This window comes from Oncorhynchus tshawytscha, linkage group LG19 (genome assembly GCF_018296145.1).
Source record: "Oncorhynchus tshawytscha isolate Ot180627B linkage group LG19, Otsh_v2.0, whole genome shotgun sequence".
Taxonomy (NCBI): Eukaryota; Metazoa; Chordata; class Actinopteri; order Salmoniformes; family Salmonidae; genus Oncorhynchus; species Oncorhynchus tshawytscha.
The window spans coordinates 11,311,217-11,333,536 of record NC_056447.1 but is presented as its reverse complement, the minus strand read 5'-3'; the positions used below and the strand labels follow the sequence as shown (position 1 = coordinate 11,333,536).

General features: G+C 40.2%; 1 protein-coding gene across 9 annotated transcripts in view; it reads left to right on the top strand.

Moving 5' to 3' along the window:
- LOC112218366 (G protein pathway suppressor 2) overlaps window positions 1-17,841 on the top strand; it is a 35,664-nt gene extending 17,823 nt beyond the window's left edge. For 2 of the 9 annotated variants that reach the window (XM_024379090.2, XM_042301356.1), the window contains exons 2-12: window positions 4,979-5,096; window positions 5,332-5,441; window positions 5,535-5,647; window positions 5,936-6,015; window positions 6,159-6,238; window positions 6,530-6,707; window positions 7,003-7,086; window positions 7,285-7,361; window positions 7,579-7,674; window positions 7,949-8,032; window positions 17,492-17,841. In XM_024379090.2, the coding sequence (XP_024234858.1) occupies window positions 4,979-5,096; window positions 5,332-5,441; window positions 5,535-5,647; window positions 5,936-6,015; window positions 6,159-6,238; window positions 6,530-6,707; window positions 7,003-7,086; window positions 7,285-7,361; window positions 7,579-7,674; window positions 7,949-8,032; window positions 17,492-17,581 (1,110 nt within the window). In that variant the 3' untranslated portion in view covers window positions 17,582-17,841. The other 7 variants (XM_042301358.1, XM_024379095.1, XM_024379097.1 and 4 more) reach the window with 7 other exon arrangements.
- The last annotated feature ends 4,479 nt before the right edge of the window (window positions 17,842-22,320 follow it).

Here is a 22,320-nt window from a genome sequence, read left to right as displayed (position 1 = left end):
AAATTAAACTAAACAAGCAGGGCTACAGCGACGTTCAGAGAGGCTCCTTGGGCTTTGCGGTGGCCATTCTGGTTTGGGAGTCCTCAGCAGAATGGTCTCGCCATAACCAAGTTCTGGGTTCCACTGTACAAGAGGGTTCGTGGAGTTTTATGAACATCCAGGCAGACACACAGTGAATTAGGATATTTTTTCCCACACGTTCTGTTTGGCCAAAGTGATCAAGCCTCCGATGGGTTTACGCAGTGCACACACAGCCTATAGTTCATAATTCTCACCACCGCCAGAGAGAAGACAGGAAACAAGCAACCATTTAACTATCTCTAGATTGCAAATGTACATATTTATTTGGTTTGTCATTCTATTGTTTTTCATGGAATTTTTGTGGTAATTAAATAGCATTTATTTCTAATTTTTGAAAATACCTTTCCCAGAAATAGTTTTACCAGCTCTGTGCATTCTCAAATTGAAAAGGGTGAGGGAGCGCTGCTCTTCCGCACTCCGACAGCACTACACCCCTGGGTATGAGTTGAGAAACATGCCTATTTTGTAATGACACAATTTAAAAGCTGTACGATATTAAGAACAAGTTAATTATCTATATTCTCTGAAAAATATTTGTAATGTTGAGTTTTGTTTAATGTAATTCATGCTGGGTTTTTGAGCTAGTGCCCAATTGACTCCCATTCACTTCTTGTGGGATTCTACAGAGAATGCACTGCATAGCCAATTGTTAACTTGTTAACGCACGGGCAATGTACACAATGGACGTTAATACGATTCCAAGTTATACTTTTGAGGAGATGGCAATAAATTGTATCTGGCTTAGCTACAAAGGATTACAACATGCTGATTTCTGGCTCTGGAATTGTCAAATTTGCTCTGCTTTTTTGTTAAATTTGGCAACATTCATAAGCTCGCCAACCTCACAAACAAACAGTATCAGGGGTGTATTCATTAGAGGACGACCACAGCCAACAGTTGCAAAACGTTTTATAACGGAAGCCGTTTACTCCCAAACAGAAAACTAGAGTTTCTATTGGATAATCTCAGGAAGGTCCCTCCATGGTGGCTCCATATTGGTAGGCTTTATGGTTTTGTGAGCTTTATAGTACTGTGATATTTAATATTCATATGCAATGTTTGATTGTGTTTAGTGCGAATGAAGTTGGTAAGAATGACTGGACGACGGTAATAAAGAAAAATGGAGCTAAAAAAGCAATCTGGAAACAAATAGCAGTTTCTGATTGGTACAATTCATGAGTAGAGATGTTGATTTGGGAGACCTCGGTGTTGAAGACTCTGAGGATTATTCTTTAGAAAAAAATTTTTTTACCTTTTATTTTACTAGGCAAGTCAGTTAAGAACAAATTCTTATTTTCAATGACGGCCTAGGAACAGTGGGTTAACTGCCTGTTCAGAGGCAGAACGACAGATTTGTACCTTGTCAGCTCAGGGATTCGAACTTGCAACCTTTCAATTACTAGTCCAACGCTCTAACCACTAGGCTACCCTGCCGCCCCAGATGCTTCAACTGTGATGGGAATCATGTTCCAGAATTCCCTAAATGCCCTGTCAGGGTGTAGGAGGTCAAAGTAGCGAGGACCCAGGGCTGTCGAGCAGGCTTCCTATGCGGAGGCAGTGAAAATTGTTGGAGAGAGTAGAGATGATGAATCTCTGGCAGTGGATGACCAGCAGCCTATTGATATCGTTCATCAGATAAAATATCCTGAAATACTAATGGTGAAGAAGGTGGATTTTGCTGCGTTTATTGCACAGGTGATTAATTGTACAGGACAAACTAATAAAAACATTGGAGAAACTGGATTGTGAAAGTGGCCAAAAGGTTATTGGATCTTCAGGACTTCACGTCTGAAACATTGCAGGGAATACTGTCGGGAGATGCTCCCCCCGTCTCAGGCCCCAGCGCCTGTGTAGGGATCTGAGAAGACATTTGAAACTGACAGTGTTTTTTCTTAATTTTGATTGGGATAATATGAGTATGTTTTTTTTTTCTGCGTTAAAGTTACAGTTTTCACCCCATACAGTAATTGGCGTCATACACCAAGTCAGGAGTGTTTTGGACGTTGAAGGAGCACATTGGAGAAGAAAGACGGAGAGAGCGTTTGTTTGAAATTGAAAAGCGCCTAGGTAGCTTTTGATAAAGAAGAACATCAAGACGAAGCAGCTGCATTTTAAGTGGGATGAACTGTTGAGTGCTACATCCCGAGGTGTTCGTGCTGATTGTACGGAGACTGTGACAGCCGTTTAAATGGCGTCCCTTGAGAAAGCAAGAACAAGATGTATGTCAGGAGAAGTGCAGTATTATCATAAGGAGACGTTTACTTGGAAGTGGGGGTCTAAGAGAGAGAGGGAGGAAGAGGGTGAGCTTGAGTCGGTTAAAAATGGCGGGAAAAATAGACCTGGTTTGAAGAATGGTAGAAAATGTAAGCAGAGTGAGCTGAAGAGGAAGTGAATGAGGGTGAATTATCAGAGGTTCTAGGTGTAGTGGAGACTTGTACCGAGGGTCAGGATAAAGATGAGTCTGACAGTAGGAGTAAAGTTTTAGGAAAAAGTGGACCCTTGCCTTTTGGCTGATCCATTTGTGGTTTCAGGGTGGGTGAAAACAGAGTTGAGCGCTGTGGAATCATTGAGGGTAACCAGAAGTGGACAAGTGACAATTGTTTGTGTTTCTGCTGGTCAGAGGGAGAATGCGCTCCGAAATAAACTAATGGGGGCAAGAATAGGGCGCCTTTGAAAGGAGAGATAACTGGGGTAGCAGTAAATGTAAAAGTTAACCAACTGAAGTGGAAGAATCCAGCAGTGTTTGTGATGCTCGTTGTTTGGTGCGACGCAGACAGGGTGGCAGAGTGAGTTTTGATGTCGAGCCTTTGCCAGACAAAGTGATGTTAGGATATATAAAGTTATCCTGTACGAGCTTTTGTGGTGATGTCCCATCCTTTCAAGTTGTTGGCATGTGGTAGGACTAAATATATTTAAATAGTAGAGTAATGTGGTGCAATTTTAACTGTATTTATTTATTCTATTTTTTTTGTGTGTAGTGTTAGAGATGATAGGGCATTTGTTTATTTGTATTTTTTATAGCAAAGTATAAAGGTACTCCAGTCTAGTAGGTGGCGGTCATGCAACAATTTGGATGCCAACCGCCGTTAAACCTCAAAGAAGAAGAAGACGGGGTCATGCACCTTTAACGTGTGTTTGCGGACCGCTACAACACCATAGAAGAAGACCTCTTCCGTTTTGTTCAGTTTGGGTTCCTAGTGAATACACCCAACTTGTGTCAACATTGGGCTTTTTAACATTTTACCTGCAAACCAGCCTAACAAAGACATATTTTCTGACAAGGAAAAAGTGCGTTTTGAGGGGATTCCACGCAATTGTATTGCAAGACTGCTAGATATGCGAGTATGTGCAGTTTAGCTAGCTAGCTAAACTGTCGTTGAATTATTGATGCTAAATCGGGATTTGCTTTGCAAATGTGTTTAGCTAGCTAGCTCACTATAGAGTCAGCCTTGGCGTATGTTATTTAAAAGTAGACAGATCACTGACTTTTCAAATCAATATCGCTAGTTAATGCTAAACTGCTAGTGTGAGATTACCTACAGGGTAACATAGCCAGCTTGTAAGTAATACAAGCTAGCTAACGCGTAATATTTCTAACGGGTTGTTAGCCAGTGGCAGCTAACTAGCGATACAATTTAGACTAATGTATTATTGACTAACGTTATAATTGGTAATTATTAGACTTAAATAGGGTAGATCGAGGATGTGATTATGATTTTTTGATAGCGGTACAGGTAGGCCTAAGAGTTTCCCGTTTGTCCGGTACAACTGCAGTCCTTCCGTGGGGTGATGAAATTCATACTTTTAATAAACACGTCCAGTCATCAATACTCAACTCTGCGTCGATATAAGAGAACAGAGTTGAGCGTTCCTCAGCTGCTTAAATTCCTGACTTGGAAGACGCAACACGTCTTCTAGGCTTCCACGTCTAGTTTCAGGGAGTTCGTTTGAATTGAGAAAATACTCTATTATTAAATATGTTGCTCCATTTCGTAGTCCAACAATGTGTACGCAGCCATCTTTTCTATGTCAAATCTGATCGTTGATCGAGACAGGTTAGTGTCATGACATGCAGCACTTTGGGGTGGGACACCCACCTGTCTCAATCGATGACAAAAGATTTTAAATAGACAAGATGGTGGCGTATGCATTGTTGGATTACTTCATGGAGAAAAACAATTATTTTATTTAATAACCAAGCATTTTCTAAATTCAAACAAACCCCCTGTTACTAGACATGGAAATATAGAAGATGTGTTGTCTTCCAAGTTGGGAATTGAAGTATCGCCACAGAAAGGTTGGTCTGAAATTCTCAGCACTATTATTTATACTACTGTGTAACTGCTGTATGGAAATGTTCACATATCACCGCTTTTTCAAAGTGTAGCTACTGACAGTTGAGCTAGTTAGACATATTTTAGCTGGCTCTGGACATGGCTAGCTAACTGAATATATTATTATAATGTAGGTTAAAGTTTCGAGAGTTCGGGACTTTATAGTTATATCAGCATTTTTGTCAAAGTTGAGTTATTGACATGCCTTGTTCTGTTCAATGTTTGACCTATATAGTACTCTAAATACCCCTAATTAATGTTAAGGTCAAATTAATACAGTATAAAAAAATTGCATAAACTGTTGAAACCAAAGATGGATCGGAACGTTAAAGCCAGTTATCTCAATCATGTTTTTGCAGATAGAACCTTGTAGTCCTAAGCTCTCGCTCCATTTCTGCTGTTGTGATCTAATTATTAAGGACTTTATCATAACAGCCTGATTGAGCATTGTATTGTTGTTTGATTAATGAAGGACTGTGGTAGGTAAATGGATGTAAACATACAATATGTCAGTGGTGATTATTGTGCTCACTTTCATCCTGTGTCAATCTGTCTGTTCTTAGCTGGCCCCACCAATTCCTACCATCATGCCTGCTCTACTAGAGAGGCCCAAACTGTCCAATTCCATGGCACGCGCCCTGCACAAACACATCATGCGAGAGCGAGACCGCAAGAGACAAGGTAAGAAAGAACCCTCTCTACCCAATGACACCGGTAGTTTGCAAACTCCAACAAAGTTGCAGGTAACACGCTGATATCAGCTCCTGAGCAAGGCAGTTAACCCACTGTTCCCCGTATTCAGAGGGGTTGGGATAAATGCAGAATCCACATTTCAGTTGAATGCATTCAGTTCTACAACTGACTAGGTATCCCCCTTTCCTGTTCTGTAACCCTCTCACCCAACCTTGTGTCACAGAGGAGGAAGAAGTAGACAAAATGATGGAGCAGAAGCAGAAGGAGGAGGAGGAAAGGAAGAGAAAGAAAGAGGTGGAAGAGAGAATGTCTTTAGATGAGACGAAAGAGCAGGTGAGTTATTGAGCTCTTTAGTGCCTCACTCTCTCTTTCGGGGTTCCTCTTACTTAACTACTCTTTATTTTTGTCCCTCTTTCTCTCCCTTAGATCATGAAGATGGGGGAGAAGCTACAGGGGCTACAAGAAGAGAAACACCAGCTCTTCCTCCAGTTGAAGAAAGTGCTCCATGAGGAGGAGAAGAGACGGAGGAAAGAACAGAGGTAAAGGCTCTGGAGGTCTTGAAAAATCACATCCCTAGCCTGGTGGTCCCAGATCTGCAGGGGCTGTTTTGCAAACATCTATGGTTGTTGTTGAAAGCACATACATACAGCACATACAGATCTGGCACCACCAGGCTAACACATTCCCCAGCAACCTACGTATGTTATTGGTGTTTGATATGAAAGTCAGTCCTATTTGCTGATAAACTAGCATTAACATAGTTACTATACTCACACATTGTGACTATGGACAAGATCTTACTTTCTTTCCCCAATATTTTCTTGTAGTGACATGACAACCCTGACATCTGCTACGTACCAGCCCAGCATGGCTATCCACTCAGGACAACATCTGCTCAGCATGCAAGGTAATTCACACTGATTGATATAATACAAGCGTAATTGTCCATACACACATACTGTTAGTTGTACTATGCACATTACCAGCCTCCCTCTCTCCCTCTGTGTATCTTTCTCTCCATGTTACCCTCCTCTCTATATCAATGATCAGCAGGTCAAGTGAGTCATGGCCGCTCTGCTGCTCTGCTTGGAGAACGCAGTAAACAGCTCTTCCAGTCCCCTGTCCTTCCTGTGAGTGAGCAGATTTCATAAATACTAGGGTTTCCAGTACTTGGCCTCAAGCCCCTCAGTGTATGTAGCAGGCACTTGTTCCTGTTGATTATAATTAGGACTTCAGTGGCTTGAGGACTGACGAATGGGGACCCAATATGCCCTGATTTTATAAAGTGTTCTCTACTTAATTTAGGTCTGGCCTGAATGTAATCTACTAATAGTATATGGAATTTAGTAGACCCTTTTATCCAAGGCGACTTATAGTACATTGAATGTGTGTGAAAACGTGTCCTGTATGTTACTTGACAGGGGCGTCACTACCAGAGCCAGCCAGGGATGAGCTCCGTGGGCTCCGAGCATGGGCAGTATTCAGCCAGCCAGGCAGCCCATGGCCCCTACGGCCAGCTCACCCAGGCACAGCACTCCTCTCCCTTCGCCACCAGCCAGCATGTCCCTGTCAGCTACGCCAGCAGCTCGCAGCTCAGAGGTAACCGCTTTCAGTTTAATTGTTATTTGAGAGACGTGTTGTCTATGTGACATTGAAAGCCTAATATAATGTGTATCTGGTAGCTTGGTCCCAGATCTTTTTGTTCTGGTTTGCAAATTCCTATGGTCATTGTTAAGCCAAACATGTTTGACAAACAGATATGGGAGCAGTCGGGTTTGTGTTGTTTTTCAAGGTGACCATGTTGTGGTCATTATGAGAATGAGAAGTTTATTGTGTATGCTGTTTGTGTGCGTGCTTCACTCATAAACCGCTCCTTAATGCCGTCCCCGTCCAGGTGCCTCAGCGTTCCAGGCCATGCAGTACCTGCCTCACCAGCAGCAGGGCTACGCTGTACACAGCCACTTTACCTCTCAGCCAGGTACCTTACACCTGTGTGTCTGTGTCTAATAATGTCTATAGGTTGTTGTAGGCCTCACACTTGGGATTGTGGCACATTTCATATAAGGTTTATGCGTAATGACACTGGGATGGGTGTGCTGACTTTACTACTCACTTACTACTCTTTTGCTTCACTCAATTTTTCTCTGTTCACCATTTTATCTTTTTTTGTCCCCAGGATTAATCCCCAGTGCTGGGATCCCTCTACAGAAGCAGCTTGAACATGCTAATCAACAATCTGGTTTCACTGACTCTGTAAGTTCATTGGGCCCCATATCGACTGTCAAAATGGCATGACACAGGATGATATGGTTATATAACAGTGTTATAAACCATAGTGTTTAAACAATGCATTTAAGAGGTTGATCACAAGCAGTGTACTGTATTTCAGTTTGTGAGCGGGTCATCTGTGGTTATCTTGCACGTAACTGGCCCTTAATCTTTTTCTGCTGTGTTTTTGTGGTGGCTTCAGAGTACTCTACGGCCCATGCACTCTCAGACACTTCATGCCTGTGCTGCAGGCCTGCTGCCTACCCCCTCCCTCGCTGTGCAGATCCCCGCTGCCAAGGTAAAGCCCACCTACCCTGGGTCATGTTCATTAGGGCACGCAGCAAAACGTTTTGCAATGAAAAACCAAAACAAGTGTTTCTTATTGGAAGCATTCAGTTAGTACCTCTCCATTTCACTCTACTTTTTTCAGTTTTGTGCCTAATGAACACAACCCTGCTTTATGCATTGCTCTCTTCCTTCTATGGTATGAAACACCACAGGGTTATGAAGTCAGTCAGCTTTGTTAATTCATAACCTCATCTTTTCCTGCGCCTCCTGTTCTTTGTGAATAGTCTGGCTTACCGTATGCCCATCCCCCCCGTCCAGCCTCTCCGGGAAGCTTTACCCATGGAACACCTCCACAGCAGGCTCACCCAGTGAGTATCCTATCAGACATCACCCACATCTGAGCAGCACAACCCCTTATATACAGCCTTGGTGCTGCCGGATAGATCAAATGGCCAATGATAATGGCCTCGACGAAATACAATGAATACGTCATGAAAATCAACACCAGTCATGTAGTGACATGGTTTAGTGTATTCATCACTATTTTAGACTAAAGCAGGGGTCTTCAACCTTTTCTTGCCCAGGCAAACCGGTGACCCATTGCTTGTCTTGTGAATAATGGCAAGGACATGTAATCAACATGTTAAAATGAATAGATTTGGTCGATAGCTTTTCATTATTTTGACCTCCCCACATTATAATTGGAGAAGTGTGATCTCTAATATAGCCTATTAGTTAGAAAGTTAACTCTAAGCTAGGGCTGGGACGATTATGCAATTTAGTGTAACGATTGTCATGCAAATGACCACAGATGCTAGCTGTGTTCGAATACCCATACTAACATACTGTATACTACATACTTAATGAGTATATACTACATACTATTAGTTCATTTTAGTATACTGTAAACGAACAGTATGCTTTCAGTTGAGCGTACTAGCTCTTTGCATGTCTACCGGAAGTTGATGCTGTTGCTAGTTAGCATAACAAATGACTAGTTAGACATTTTACGACTTCGGGTGTGTTCTTAAATTCAATCTGGAGTTCCAGAGTGTGCTCGTAAATTCAGAACGTTCTCCTTTTGTAAATTCAGAGCGGTTTGCTCGGGCTGAGGAGTCTGGTTGATTTGACTGTTCTGACATTACAAAGGCAGTCAAGCACCCAAGCTAACGTTGGCTAGCTACTTCCAGACACAAATGAGACCATTCTGACAATTTCACTTGCCCTAGCAGAGCTGGTTAGGCAGTTTTCATGTTATCCAGAGCAATTTGTGGCTGTGACTGTGCTGCTGTCAACAATTTAATTACGCTTTTTTTGTCGACGTTTACTGACACCGGCCATATTCAAGGGGTGTTGAGCGTTTGTAAATTCATTATTCTGCACTGTCTAGTACACTCAGATGGGAATGCTCTGAAATTAGAGTAGCTGGCCAGAGCGAATTTACGAAAGCACCCGGATGTCAATTGTGAACGCGCAACGACACGCGCAACCACTATACCATTTAGTAAGCTAAGAATGACAGGAATAATGAAGTCAGTAAACGTTGGTTAGTTAGTCTATGGTTAATATACTGGCAAGTTTGATGTAGCCAACTAACGTTAGGAAGCTCGCTAAGAACATACCAGTGCATACTTCTGTAATGATATGCTAGGTTGTTCGTAAGGACAGCTTAGCTAACAAATTGTCAGCCAACATAACGTGTAAGGTAACTTATTTGGAAAGTCATTACTTTATTACATTGCTCCACATTTTCTTAACATTTGTCATAATTAGTTAAAGCAATGAATTTGTATCCGCTATGGTTTTACTTCGACTGCATGTTTTCTTCAAATCTGGAAACGATGTGAAGCCATGCCCATTTCCTAAAGAATTGCATTATGGGCCTGAAAGTACGGAAATAGTGTCTTCTGCGTGTGTACTTCATATTTTGGCAAATGTAGTACGACATCCTAGAACTTTTGCCTACTAACTATATCTATACTATGACCAATAAGCATACCTTATACTCAAGTCACGTCATGATTAGTATGGTTAGTGCGGTTAGTATGAGTATTCGAACACAGCTATTGTCATTTTTGTAAAACAAAATGTTTAAATTGTATTGCATCTTTGAAAGACATACCTAATGAATACAACTTGTCGTGGAAATACTAATCAATAATGAGAAGAGACTATCACAATCACCAATCAGGATATTACTTTATTCAAAACTTCATAACATCGATTCGTTATTGAAATAATGAAGCTGGTCAACGAACCACCCTAGATGATTCGTTGAGAGCCCAACGAGCGGATTTGAGCATTTTATAGCAAATTCAATCCTTCTAAATGTTCATGACAAACAGCAGATGCATGGAATGGGTCACACGGTTAGGATTTGTATGAAAGATACTAATAATTCACAGCAGACAGTTTCTGCTGTAAAGACCGTTTTCAGTGTGTGGAAACCAGGGTCTGGCTCCCAAAAGAAGGTTCCCCTCATTATCCATACCAGAGCCATCCTCACCCTGGTACCTCCTGGCACACAAACACCAACTCATGCTATGGAATGCGGTTTTTAGGCTTTATCACCAAAGGCATGGTAAATCCACTGTCAGCATTAATCCCCCAGAGGCCCAATTCAGAAGACCACGCACAGATGAGTGCTCTAAAATCCCTATTCTACTCCATAAAACAACCATTTGATGCAATAACAGTATTATAACATAATCTTGTCATTTTTCTCAACCTAAAAGTAAATTACAAGGTTTTAAAACATTAATTCACATGTAGAAAACAAATAGGTCATCAAACAACTTTTAACTCAAAACATGTAGAAAAACACCTCCTTGCACTAGTATACTGCTCCTGGCCAAGGCGGTTAACCCACTGTTCCTAGGCCGTCATTGAAAATAAGAATTTGTTCTTTACTAACTTGCCTAGTTAAATAAAGGTCAAATAAAATAAATACAAAAAATACTACTATTGTAAATTGATTCGTTGAGCCTTTTAACCTTGACATAAAATTATCCTTCATTGGGAATGATATAAACATTAATGTTGTTAAGGAATGATCAGCAATCTAAATCAGAGTACATTTTTCATGAGTACGAAACAAAACATGTTGATACTGAGCATACTTACCTTGGTCAGCATAGTGGAAATAACTATTTCCATCCCAGAAACTAAAATAAGCATATTTTGTTGGACAAATCCAGGTAGTGAATCCTGGTTTAAGTAAAATGTATGGCGTTGGTGCCTAATGAACATGACCCAGGACAAGCAACATGATTCCACTATTTATAAGGCAATACCTATAGATCAAATAGATTAGGGACACTTTCAGTCTCAGGATCTGGGCATGCTAGTACACAACAACAACAACAATCAAAACAATCAATCCATAATACATACATTTCTTCACTCGTAGTTATTAACATACTAAACTCAGTCAGTTTTAAAAATCATTCAGTTTCCAAATCGTAATCAAAACCCAATTATCCAACCCATTTTTAGAATGAGATTGCTCATTGATTGACATTTTTCCTATCACTCAAACTTAAAACCCTCAATTTAACACACATCAACATTGGCAGAATGTACATATATTAACATGCAGTATAATTACCCTGTAATTCTAGTATTAAGTTATCATGATTATTATTACAGATCAGTATCTTAATGCATTGTTAATCTAAATGACTATACATTTAGCAGTGTGTTGACCTCAACCAACCTGATTCCCCAAAATAAACCATTTTAAGACAAGTCAATCAATTATGGGCACTGTTGACCCCCCCTTCCGGCATCTCTTCACATTCTTCAGATAGCTTTACAGTTCAAAGTGGATGGCCCATATAATGTCCCAAATTCAATATCCTACCTGGGCCGCCACCACCTTCACCACCCATTATGTCTTGTCCATTTGTCAACCAGTATACCAGCAACATAAGATAAGCTTCGGAACAGATCTCTCCCCATACTCACTTCATGTGGACTCCTGTCACACTCCTGAGAGAAGGCATGAGAGAAAAAAAAAAGTTGATAGCGTCGATTGAATGCTGTCCACCGGTTGCTGGCTCGGACTCAGGTCTCTCGGTAGAAATGGTGTAGACAGGGCCGTATTGAACGCCTTTGTCGCTCTTCTTCAGCCAGTTAGAGGGGGTTCACACCGTTCTCTGCCAAATTATCCCTGCCATGCATCAAGAGAGGACAGATCAGAACAACAGTTTAGTTCAGTTAATTTCTGATTCAGGAAATCCAGACAAGCATTGATTATATGACAAACTATTACTTTCACCAATTATTCTTAATACAAATTTCTAAAAACTTGTCAGAGAATAACACATTCTGTTGAAACCATTTTTTCAAATTGGCTTATGCTCCCCTCATCGCAGAGCCACAGGATCGGGAAGTTAGACCTCTAACCCATCGGGAGAAATCCCAACAATCCAGCAGACCCAATCTGGTGAGATTTGTATCAAAACAGAACAAACAACACGACAATACACTCCTTCATATACAGTTGAAGTCGGACGTTTACATACACCATAGTCAAATGCATTTAAACTCAGATTTTAACAATTCCTGACATTTAATCCTAGTAACAATTCCTTGTTTTAGGTCAGTTAGGATCACCACTTTATTTTAAGAATGTGAAATGTCAGAATAATAGTAGAGTGAATGATTTATTTCAGCTTATTTCTTTCATCACATTCCCATTGGGTCAGAAGTTTACATACATTCACTCAATTAGTATTTGGTAGCATTGCCTTTACATGTGTTACTTATTTTGACAACAACCAGTGAAATTGCAGTGCGCCAAATTCAAACAACAGAAATCTCATAATTAAAATTCCTCTAACATGCAAGTATTATACACCATTTTAAAAATAAACTTCTTGTTAATCCAACCACGGTGCCCGATTTCAGAAAGGCTTTACGGCGAAAGCATACCATGCGATTATGTTAGGTCAGCGCCTAGTCACAAAAAACTAAATTTTCCAGCCAAAGAGAGGAGTCACAAAAAGCATAAATAGAGAAAATGAATCACTAACCTTTGATCTTCATCAGATGGCACTCATAGGACTTCATGTTACACAATACATGTATGTTTTGTTCGGTAAAGTTCATATTTATATCCAAAAATCTCAGTTTGCATTGGCGTGTTATGTTCAGTAATGTTTTGCCTCCAAAACATCTGGTGAATTTGCAGAGAGCCACGTCAATTTACAGAAATACTCATCATAAACTTTGATGAAAAATACAAGTGTTATACATAGGAATAGAGAAACTTCTCCTTAACTTGGGTCAAGCATTTTGGGTAGCCTTCCACAAGCTTCCCACAATAAGTTGGGTGAATTTTGGCCCATTCCTCCTGACAGAGCTGGTGTAACGGAGTCAGGTTTGTTAGCCTAATGCTATTGAAATGATTAAGTAAATCCTGCAAATAATCCAATTAAAGTAGTCTTAACTTCTTACGGATCATTGGGACTCTAGCCTCTCACCTCGACAACATCCGGTGAAATTGCAGAGCGCGAAAATCAAATGACAAAAATCATAATATTAAACATTCATGAAAATACAAGTACCATACATAATTTTAAAGTGTAACTTCTTGTTAATCCAGCTGCTTTGTCTGGTCCCAGCTACATATCAAATGGTCCTTTTGTTCTATAACGTCCTTTATATCCCAAAAAAGCCATTGGCGCGCTTGACTCAGTAATCCACCGGTTTCCCTCGTTCAAACAAATGAATAATGCATACAAATGAATCCCGTAAGTTACCAATTAACGTCTTCCAAACACCAATCCTCAGGTACCCTAATATGTAAATAAACTATGCAATTTAAGATGGAGAATACCGGAGACCATTAACGGAGATAAATAGCGAAGTACGCTCACTCACCGGAACGCGCTACAAACACTACAGCCAAAATGGGAGCCACTTTCTAAAACTACAAATTCTAGCTCATTTTTCAAAAAACAAGCCTGAAACTCTTTCTAAAGACTGTTGACATTTAGTGGAAGCCCTAGGAACTGCAATCTGGGAGGTCTTCCTTTTATATTCCCCTTGACAGCCATAGTAATCAGGGGTGAGCTGAAAAAAACAAATTTCTGGATGGATTGTCCTTGGGTTTTCACCTGCCATATCAGTTCTGTTATACTCACAGACATTATTTTAACAGTTTTGGAAACTTTAGAGTTTCTATCCAATACTACCAATTATATGCATATCCTAGCTTCTGGGCCTAAGTAACAGGCAGTTTACTTCAGGCACCTCATTCCACTTCCGAATACTGCCCCCTAGCCCGAAGAAGTTAACATCTTGGCACATAATAAAGACACAATTACCAGAAATGGCATGAAAGGTCCTCCAAGTGTTTCTCCGCAGAGATTTTCACATGCGCAAAAGGGATTTATTCACCATCATAGCACTCAAACAAATGAAATCGACATCCACTGATGTAAAACCAGATCTTGCGCCTTGTAATAAAAGTGGATTACATTTTCTCATGCGACATATTTAAATTACTTCATTACATTCGCTCTGTAATGATAATTAGTTTGACGGAAAACCCTAAGTTAGGCTTTGTGCTACGTTGTAAGTTATGTTGATTTTCCACATTAATTCACTCTAACTCTATGTGAAAAGGGTTTATACGATAATTAACTCCTCTTAGACTACAAAAAAAATAAACACATTTTCAGGCAATATGGGCAGTTTTATTTTAAATGTAGTACCTGGACTGAGACAATCCCATAAGCGTTTCATAGCAACATCGTTAGGGTATGTTAACCAAAAGAGGACACACTCCAATCCAGTTTCTGAGACAATTGCCCTGACTTTGTAGACAGTTTAATAATGCTTAAACCTCATCTTCATCAAATGATCCATAAAAGGGACCAACTCAGAAACCCTATCTATTATTTTCCCAACCCTGACGTACGTCTACGTCTGGGTGCGCAAATATTATTATCGTTTAGTTCCATCATTACTTCATCAAATCTCTAGTAATCCATTATGCACGCATAGCATTCGTCACAGAATTAATATAGAACCTTAGAAATTCTTAGGTACTCGCATCAACCAATCCATTGGCTCAGCAAACATTCTCCCAGTGGAAAAAACCCCAGAAGTTTCCCGGACACTGCCCTGCCCGGTCATGGAATCCTAGATGGTTCTCTAGCTTCCCAGAAATCACGGAAAAGTCTAGCCTCCCAGAAACTATAGACTTGCTGCTACTATCTAAAATGACATCCCTCTATGATGGACGGAACCCCAAGATAACGTTATATCAAGACTTATTATCCAAATTTCAATCATCTTATTTAGCAAATTTCTATATCTTATTATCCAAATGTAAGATTAACACTTATTTCTACCCTCACACACTCTCCTATCACATTCACAGAACACAAATAAATGACAGAGGTGAATGAGACGGACAAGGAAAACCAGTTAGCTCTGTTTTTTTTAGATTTCAATCCCTATGTGAACAGGGAAACCCATACCATTATCAAAATATAGCCTAATTAGTGTTTCCAAAACAAAACACTCACAATAGCCTCTAACAATAGTAACCCTAGGGCCTACCTGTTTACCTCATTTATCAAAACATTTAATCAAAACATTACATGTTATAATTTGAACTTCACCAAGCCAGATGCCCTCGCAAGGCATCACCTGCACTCTAGTTCCTCGTTCAATACATTAACCTCACCAGTCCTACTGTGATCAACCCAGTACCATGGATCAGGACTTTTGGTTGCCTGCAAATGGCATATCCATACCCGAGCCACCTCCACCCTGGTACCGCCCGGCACACAAACACCAACTCATGCTATGGAATGCGGTTTTTAGGCTTTATCACCAAAGGCATGGTAAATCCACTGTCCGCATTAAGCCCCCAGAGGCCCAACTTGGAAGACCACGCACAGAGGAGTGTTCTAAAATCCCTATTCTACTTCATAAAACAACCATTGGATGCAATAACAGTATTATTACATAATCTTGTAATTTCGCCCACAACAAACTACGACATACCTAATGAATAGAACACAGCATTCACACCCCTGTCTTAAAAACAGATGGTTTTGACCGCTTAGATCTTCTGGGAATGAAGCTTCCACTCCAAACTGCCATTCTGCTCATTTAAGTATTGCTAACTTTACCCACTTCATGTCAAAACTGATATTGCGTAAACTATAGCTACTTGAATATAAAGTTTAATCCCCCCTTCTCAAATAAGCGATTATGATGACTATTATACGATAATTGTGCCAGCCCTACTCCAAACATGTTTGCAAATAGCAGCTGGTTAAACAAAGGTTAACCTCTTGGAACTACCCATCCTGGATCCAGGAGAATTGTCATCAACTACACTAATTAGCATAGCGCAACGGTCAAAAAATATTACTAGAAAATATTCATATTCATGAAATCACAAGTGAAATATAGAGAGAACACAGCTTAGCCTTTTGTTAATCCCCCTGTCATTTTAGATTTTGAAATTATGCTTTACAGCCAAAGCAAGACAAGCGTTTGTGTAAGTTTATGGATAGCCTAGCATAGCATTATGTCCAGCTAGCAGCAGGAAGCTTGGTCACAAAAATCAGAAAAGCAATCAAATTAACCGTTTACCTTTGATCTTCGGATGTTTTCACTGACGAGACTCCCAGTTTTTATACCCAATAGTACCTCCTTTTGTTGGTCACGTTATGTTGAGAAATCCACCGGAAATAGCGGTCACGACGACACCGGAAAAAAATTAAAAATTATGTCCATAATATCGACAGAAACATGGCAAACGTTTTTTTATAATCAATCCTCAAGGTGTTTTTCAAATATCTATTCGATAATATATCAACCGGGACAATTGGCTTTTCAGTAGGAGCGAGAGGAAAAATGACTACCTCTGTCTTTTACGCAAGAATCACTCTGAGAGCCCTCAGCTGGCCACTGACGCAAGGTAGTCATTTACGCTCATTCTTCAAAATAAAGGCCTGAAACTACGTCTAAATGCTGTAGACACCTTAGGGAATACGTAGAAAAAGGAATCTGGTTGATATCCCTTTCAATGGCCAATAGGGGTGCATAGGAACACAACGGTTTCAAAATAAGAGGCACTTCCTGATCGGATTTTCCTCAGGGTTTCGCCTGCAATATCAGTTCTGTTATACTCACAATGTTTTGACAGTTTTGGAAACTTTAGAGTATTTTCTATCCTAAGCTGTCAATTATATCCATATTCTAGCATCTGGTCCTGAGAAATAGGCGGTTAACCTTGGGAACGTTATTTTTCCAAAAATAAAAATAGTGCCCCCTAGTTTCAAGAGGTTAACAATGGTTTTGCAAAAATGAATGTCCAAGTCAAGAAAGCTTGCCAGTAGCCAGTGTCACTGGCCACGACTGGTACTCGTGGGTGCTTTTTCAAAGCCTATGTCAGATACTCCAGGGAGTGTAATTAGCTCCAGTGAGTGTAATTAGCTCCAATTTCTGTAATTAGTTCAATATTAGGAGTTGATAAATAAATATGAAGATATTCCCCTTTTCTACTGTATGGTATGTAAATCAAAATTGGTTTAGTCAACTGTTGCTAGCGATATTCATTAAAATATTGAAATAAACATTTTTCCACTTATTTTACATATTTTCGTGGACCCCCTGCAGTAATTGAATAACCCTGGGCTAGAGGCACCCTAGTTTTGATTTGACTGACTCAAGTATATTCTCATATTATATATTCTCATGTTTAGTTGGAAGTGATACTTAGAAAACTAGATTCTACTTATATAGTATGATGTTTCCAAATGATCTGTTAATGCTCTTTTGTTTCAATTTTACAGACAACGTTTCAGAGCTCTCCTCAACCTACCCCTCGGCATGCCTACCTCTCCCACAGCCAATCGGGACAGAGGTTCTACCACAACAAGTAAACTAGCCACACCCACCACCAGCAATTACTGAAGGGCATCATTCTCCACACAGTTTGTCTTCAACTGCTGACATAGTACATCAATGTAGTTTCTTCTGCCAAAAGACTGTACTGTCAGTATATATAAGCATGTTTTTTCCCCCTGTATCAGTATTTCAGTAGAATCAATCATGACAACACATGAGAGAATTTGTATATTCAGAACAATGGTGCTGTTTACATTGTTGATGTATTACCAAATTAAACCAATCTTAAAAGCTCTGTGCTCCTCACTTTTTTACTGATAATAAAAGCCTCATAAAATACTCTTATTTAATATTAATCTTATTTAACTAATTTTAAATGATTCAATGTAAACCCTTCTCAAGGTCCATGGAGAAAATGATCATTTGCAAGGAAGAACATTCCTCTTCCATTCACAAACATATTTGTGGAAGCCATATTTTCTTAAACTTTTTAAATTAAAAAAGTTTACAACTGAATTTGATTAAATTGTACTTGAAAACTAAACATGGAATGGCTTATTTTTATTTTATTTTTTTAATGCGGAAGCGTATGATGTGTTACAAGGGAACATGTGACAAGATACCTGTGGGAGGGAAGTGAATGCGAACTAAATGCTAATGAGCGCATTGCAAGAATGTTGTTCAGTTTCTGACCTAAACTATACAAGTAAATCAAAAATGCTAGCCCGTTTGTGCCACGCTACTAAATTAGCAAATCAAATGCACATTTTAGACAGTTAACTTTAATTGTTATAAAATATCTAGCTGGCAAACATTTAGTTGTGAATTCCATACTGTAATTAGATCACCTGACGCATACTGCACAACAGTGAGTGACTCAAGAATCTGGTCTCTCGTTGTGTGCTTGTAAACAAACACTGTGTGACACGTTTATGGAAACTACGATAAGCTTCATAATAATGTGACAGGTGAAATTAAGAACACAATGTTATTTATTTAACGTATTGCACAAGTTGATTGCAGTTATTTACTTAAAGTAGCTACAAATATTCAGATTTATTAAAAACTTCAAAGATATTTTCAACAGTATTGAAAAACAATCCCATGGCTTTTTCCAAATACCCCGGTATACGGTATACCACCCAAGCCTACTTGTATTTATTTTTATTTCCCCTTTATTTAACCAGGTAGGCTAGTTGAGAACAAGTTCTCATTTACAACTGCGACCAGGCCAAGATAAAGCAAAGCAGTGCGACACAAACAACAACACAGAGTTACACATGGAATAAACAAACATACAATAATACAACAAAGTCTATATACAGTGTGTGTAAATTAGGTAGGATGAGGGAGGTAAGGCAATAAATAGGCCATAGTGGCAAAATAATTGCAGTATAATAAACACAAGTGATAGATGTGCAGAGATGAATATGCAAGTAGAGATACTGGAGTGCAAAGGAGCAAAATTAATAACAGTATGGGGATGAGGTAGTTGGATGGGCTATTTACAGATGGGCTATGTACAGGTGCAGTGATCTGTGACCTGCTCTGACAGCTAGTGCTTAAAGTTATTGAGGGAGATATGAGTCTCCAGTTTCAGTGATTTGTGTAGTTTGTTCCAGTCATTGGCAGCAAAGAACTGGAAGGAACCCGTGACCGGTGAAATATACCTGCTGGATCGTGTGCTGCGCCACTAAGTGGTGCTGCTATGGTGACCAGTGAGCTGAGGTAAGGCGGGGCTTTACCTAGCAAAGACTTATATATGACCTGGAGCCAGTGGGTTTGGCGACGAATATGAAGCGAGGGCCAGCCAACGAGAGCATACAAGTCGCAGTGGTGGCTAGTATATGGGGCTCGGTGACAAAACGGATGACACTGTGATAGACCATACTCCCCCAATTTGCTGAGTAGAGTGTTGGAGGCTATTTTGTAAATGACATCGCCGAAGTCAAGGATCGGTAGGATAGTCAGTTTTACGAGGGTGTGTTCGGCAGCATGAGTGAAGGATGCTTTGTTGCGAAATAAGGAGCCGATTCTAGATTTCATTTTGGATTGGAGATGCTTAATGTGAGTGTGAAGGGAGAGTTTACAGTCTAACCAGACACCTAGGTAATTGTCCACATATTTGATGTCAGAACCGTCCAGAGTAGTGATGCTGGACAGGCGGGCAGGTGTGGGCAGCGATCGTTTGAAGAGCATGCATTTAGTTTTACTTGCATTTAAGAGCAGTTGCAGGCCACGGAAGGAGTTGTATTGCATCGAAGCTTGTCTGGAGGTTAGTTAACAGTGTCCAAAGAAGGGCCAGAAGTATACAGAATGGTGTCGTCTGCGTAGAGGTGTACCAGAGAATCACCAGCAGCAAGAGCAACATCATTGATGTATACAGAGAAGAGTGTTGGCCCGAGAATTGAACCCTGTGACACCCCCATAGACTGCCAGAGGTCCGGACAACAGGCCCTCCGATTTGACACATTGAACTCTGTCTGAGAAGTAGTTGGTGAATCAGGCGAGGCAGTCATTTGAGAAACCAAGGCTGTTGAGTCTGCCGATAAGAAAGCGGGGATTAACAGAGTCGAAAGCCTTGGCCAGGTCGATGAATACAGCTGCACAGTATTGTCTCTTATTGATGGTGGTTATGATATCGTTTAGGACCTTGAGCGTGGCTGAGGTGCACCCATGACCAGCTCAGAAACCAGATTGCATAGCCGAGAAGGTACGGTGGGATTCGAAATGGTCGGTGATCTGTTTGTTAACTTGGCTTTCGAAGACCTTAGAAAGGCAGGGTAGGATAGATGTAGGTCTGTCACAGTTGGGGTCTATTGTGTCTCCCCCTTTGAAGAGGGGGATGACCGCGGCAGCTTTCCAATCTTTGGGGATCTCAGACGATGAAAGAGAGGTTGAACTCGCTAGTAATAGGGGTTGCAACAATTTTGGCTGATCATTTTAGAAAGAGAGGGTCCAGATTGTCTAGCGTGGCTGATTTGTAGGGGTCCAGATTTTGCAGCTCTTTCAGAACACCAGCTATTTGGGTGAAGGAGAAATAGGGGAGGCTTGGGCAGGTTTCTGTGGGGGGTGCAGGGCTGTTGACCAGGGTAGATCGATTCTTCCTTTTTAAGTCAACTGGAAAAAATTTCAGTCTCTCGATGTGCAAAACTGATAGAGACATACCCCAGCGACTTACAGCTGTAATCGCAGCAAAAGGTGGCGCTACAAAGTATTAACTTAAGGGGGCTGAATAATTTTGCACGCCCAATTTTTCAGTTTTTGATTTGTTAAAAAGTTTGAAATATCCAATAAATGTCGTTCCACTTCAATTTTTGTTTTGATTTGTTAAAAAAAGTTTGAAATATCCAATAAATGTCGTTCCACTTCATGATTGTGTCCCACTTGTTGTTGATTCTTCACAAAAAAATACAGTTTTATATCTTTATGTTTGAAGCCTGAAATGTGGCAAAAGGTCGCAAAGTTCAAGGGGGCCGAATACTTTCGCAAGGCACTGTATATACGAATGAAGTGCCATGAAATGCTCACTTGCAGGTTCGCTTCTCGACAATTCAACAACAAAAAAAGTAATTAAATTCATAAATGGTCAATGAATGAAACTCGGATAAACATTTTGCTAAATTATATTTTAAATTTAAAAAACTACATTTTAAGTGAGAAGTAGGCATTGGTCTGAAGCCAAAAAATTAAGAGAATTCACATGAGCACCACAATGCGTGCTTCACCCAGGCTCTACCAAGGTTTTCCAGCACACAGCTTTGACCTCCTACGGTAACTATGTTGGTCTATTGTACTTCTAACAATGTGTAGGCAGGTTGCATAGGATTCAAACCTCCTCAAACAGCCTAATTTATACTCTTAGAGGAGGTGCTCCCACAATAATGTGATTTGTACCACATACAAGGTCATGAAGTTCATTCTTCCCACCCCACACTAAGAAATTCCCTTATTCCACTACCTTTTTCAAGCTTTTTAAAAAGTATATTAAACACCATCAGGCTTGATTGAGTGAGCTGTTTTGTCTGCCTGTATTTCCTTAAACCTTTATAATACATGTCATTGTCATTGTTTTTGGTCAGTAGGTACCCAACATAACAACAGGGGGTGGTATAGATATCAAGGTCTATAGAGCCTGTTTGCATTCCTGATCTCTGTAACTGTTAGCTTACCTGTGTAATATTGACACAAGTTCAGAACCACTTGTTTTTGTAACATGGTCCTGTTTTCTCAATTGCTGTGCAAAACAATGGACAGCTCATTACCACTATCAAATTACTTTGTAGCTTAAAGGGATCCTTCAGGAAATATTGAAATATTGTAAATTATCAGGTATCCTATGGAAATGAGGAGTGCCATAGGAGGGATGTATATGGTGGATGCAATTAAGCTTGAAATGTATTGGGTAAAGGAAAGACAATCACATGTTGGCAGGCACTGATAAGGGTGTAGAGATGTGTTTTAGTGAGGAATGGGGGCTGAGGTCAGGCCACATTAAGGGAGAAGGAACAGTTTATTACCCGCATCGCTTAACTTCCTACCTAGAAATTAAGATGTAATGTTTAGAGAAAAGGAGACTTCACCTAAATTGGGGTATGTTTACTTGTGCTGGGGGAAACATGTTCAGCTGTCCGACCCATTGGGTGAATGGGTTTGAGCTTTTCATAGTTGTCCGTCAGTTTTTACTCTGTTATTTAGAACCTACAGTTGGCGCTGCGAGCAGGGTTCACCACAATTTACAGTCGAACTAGGGATTTCCGATTCAGTGAATAAG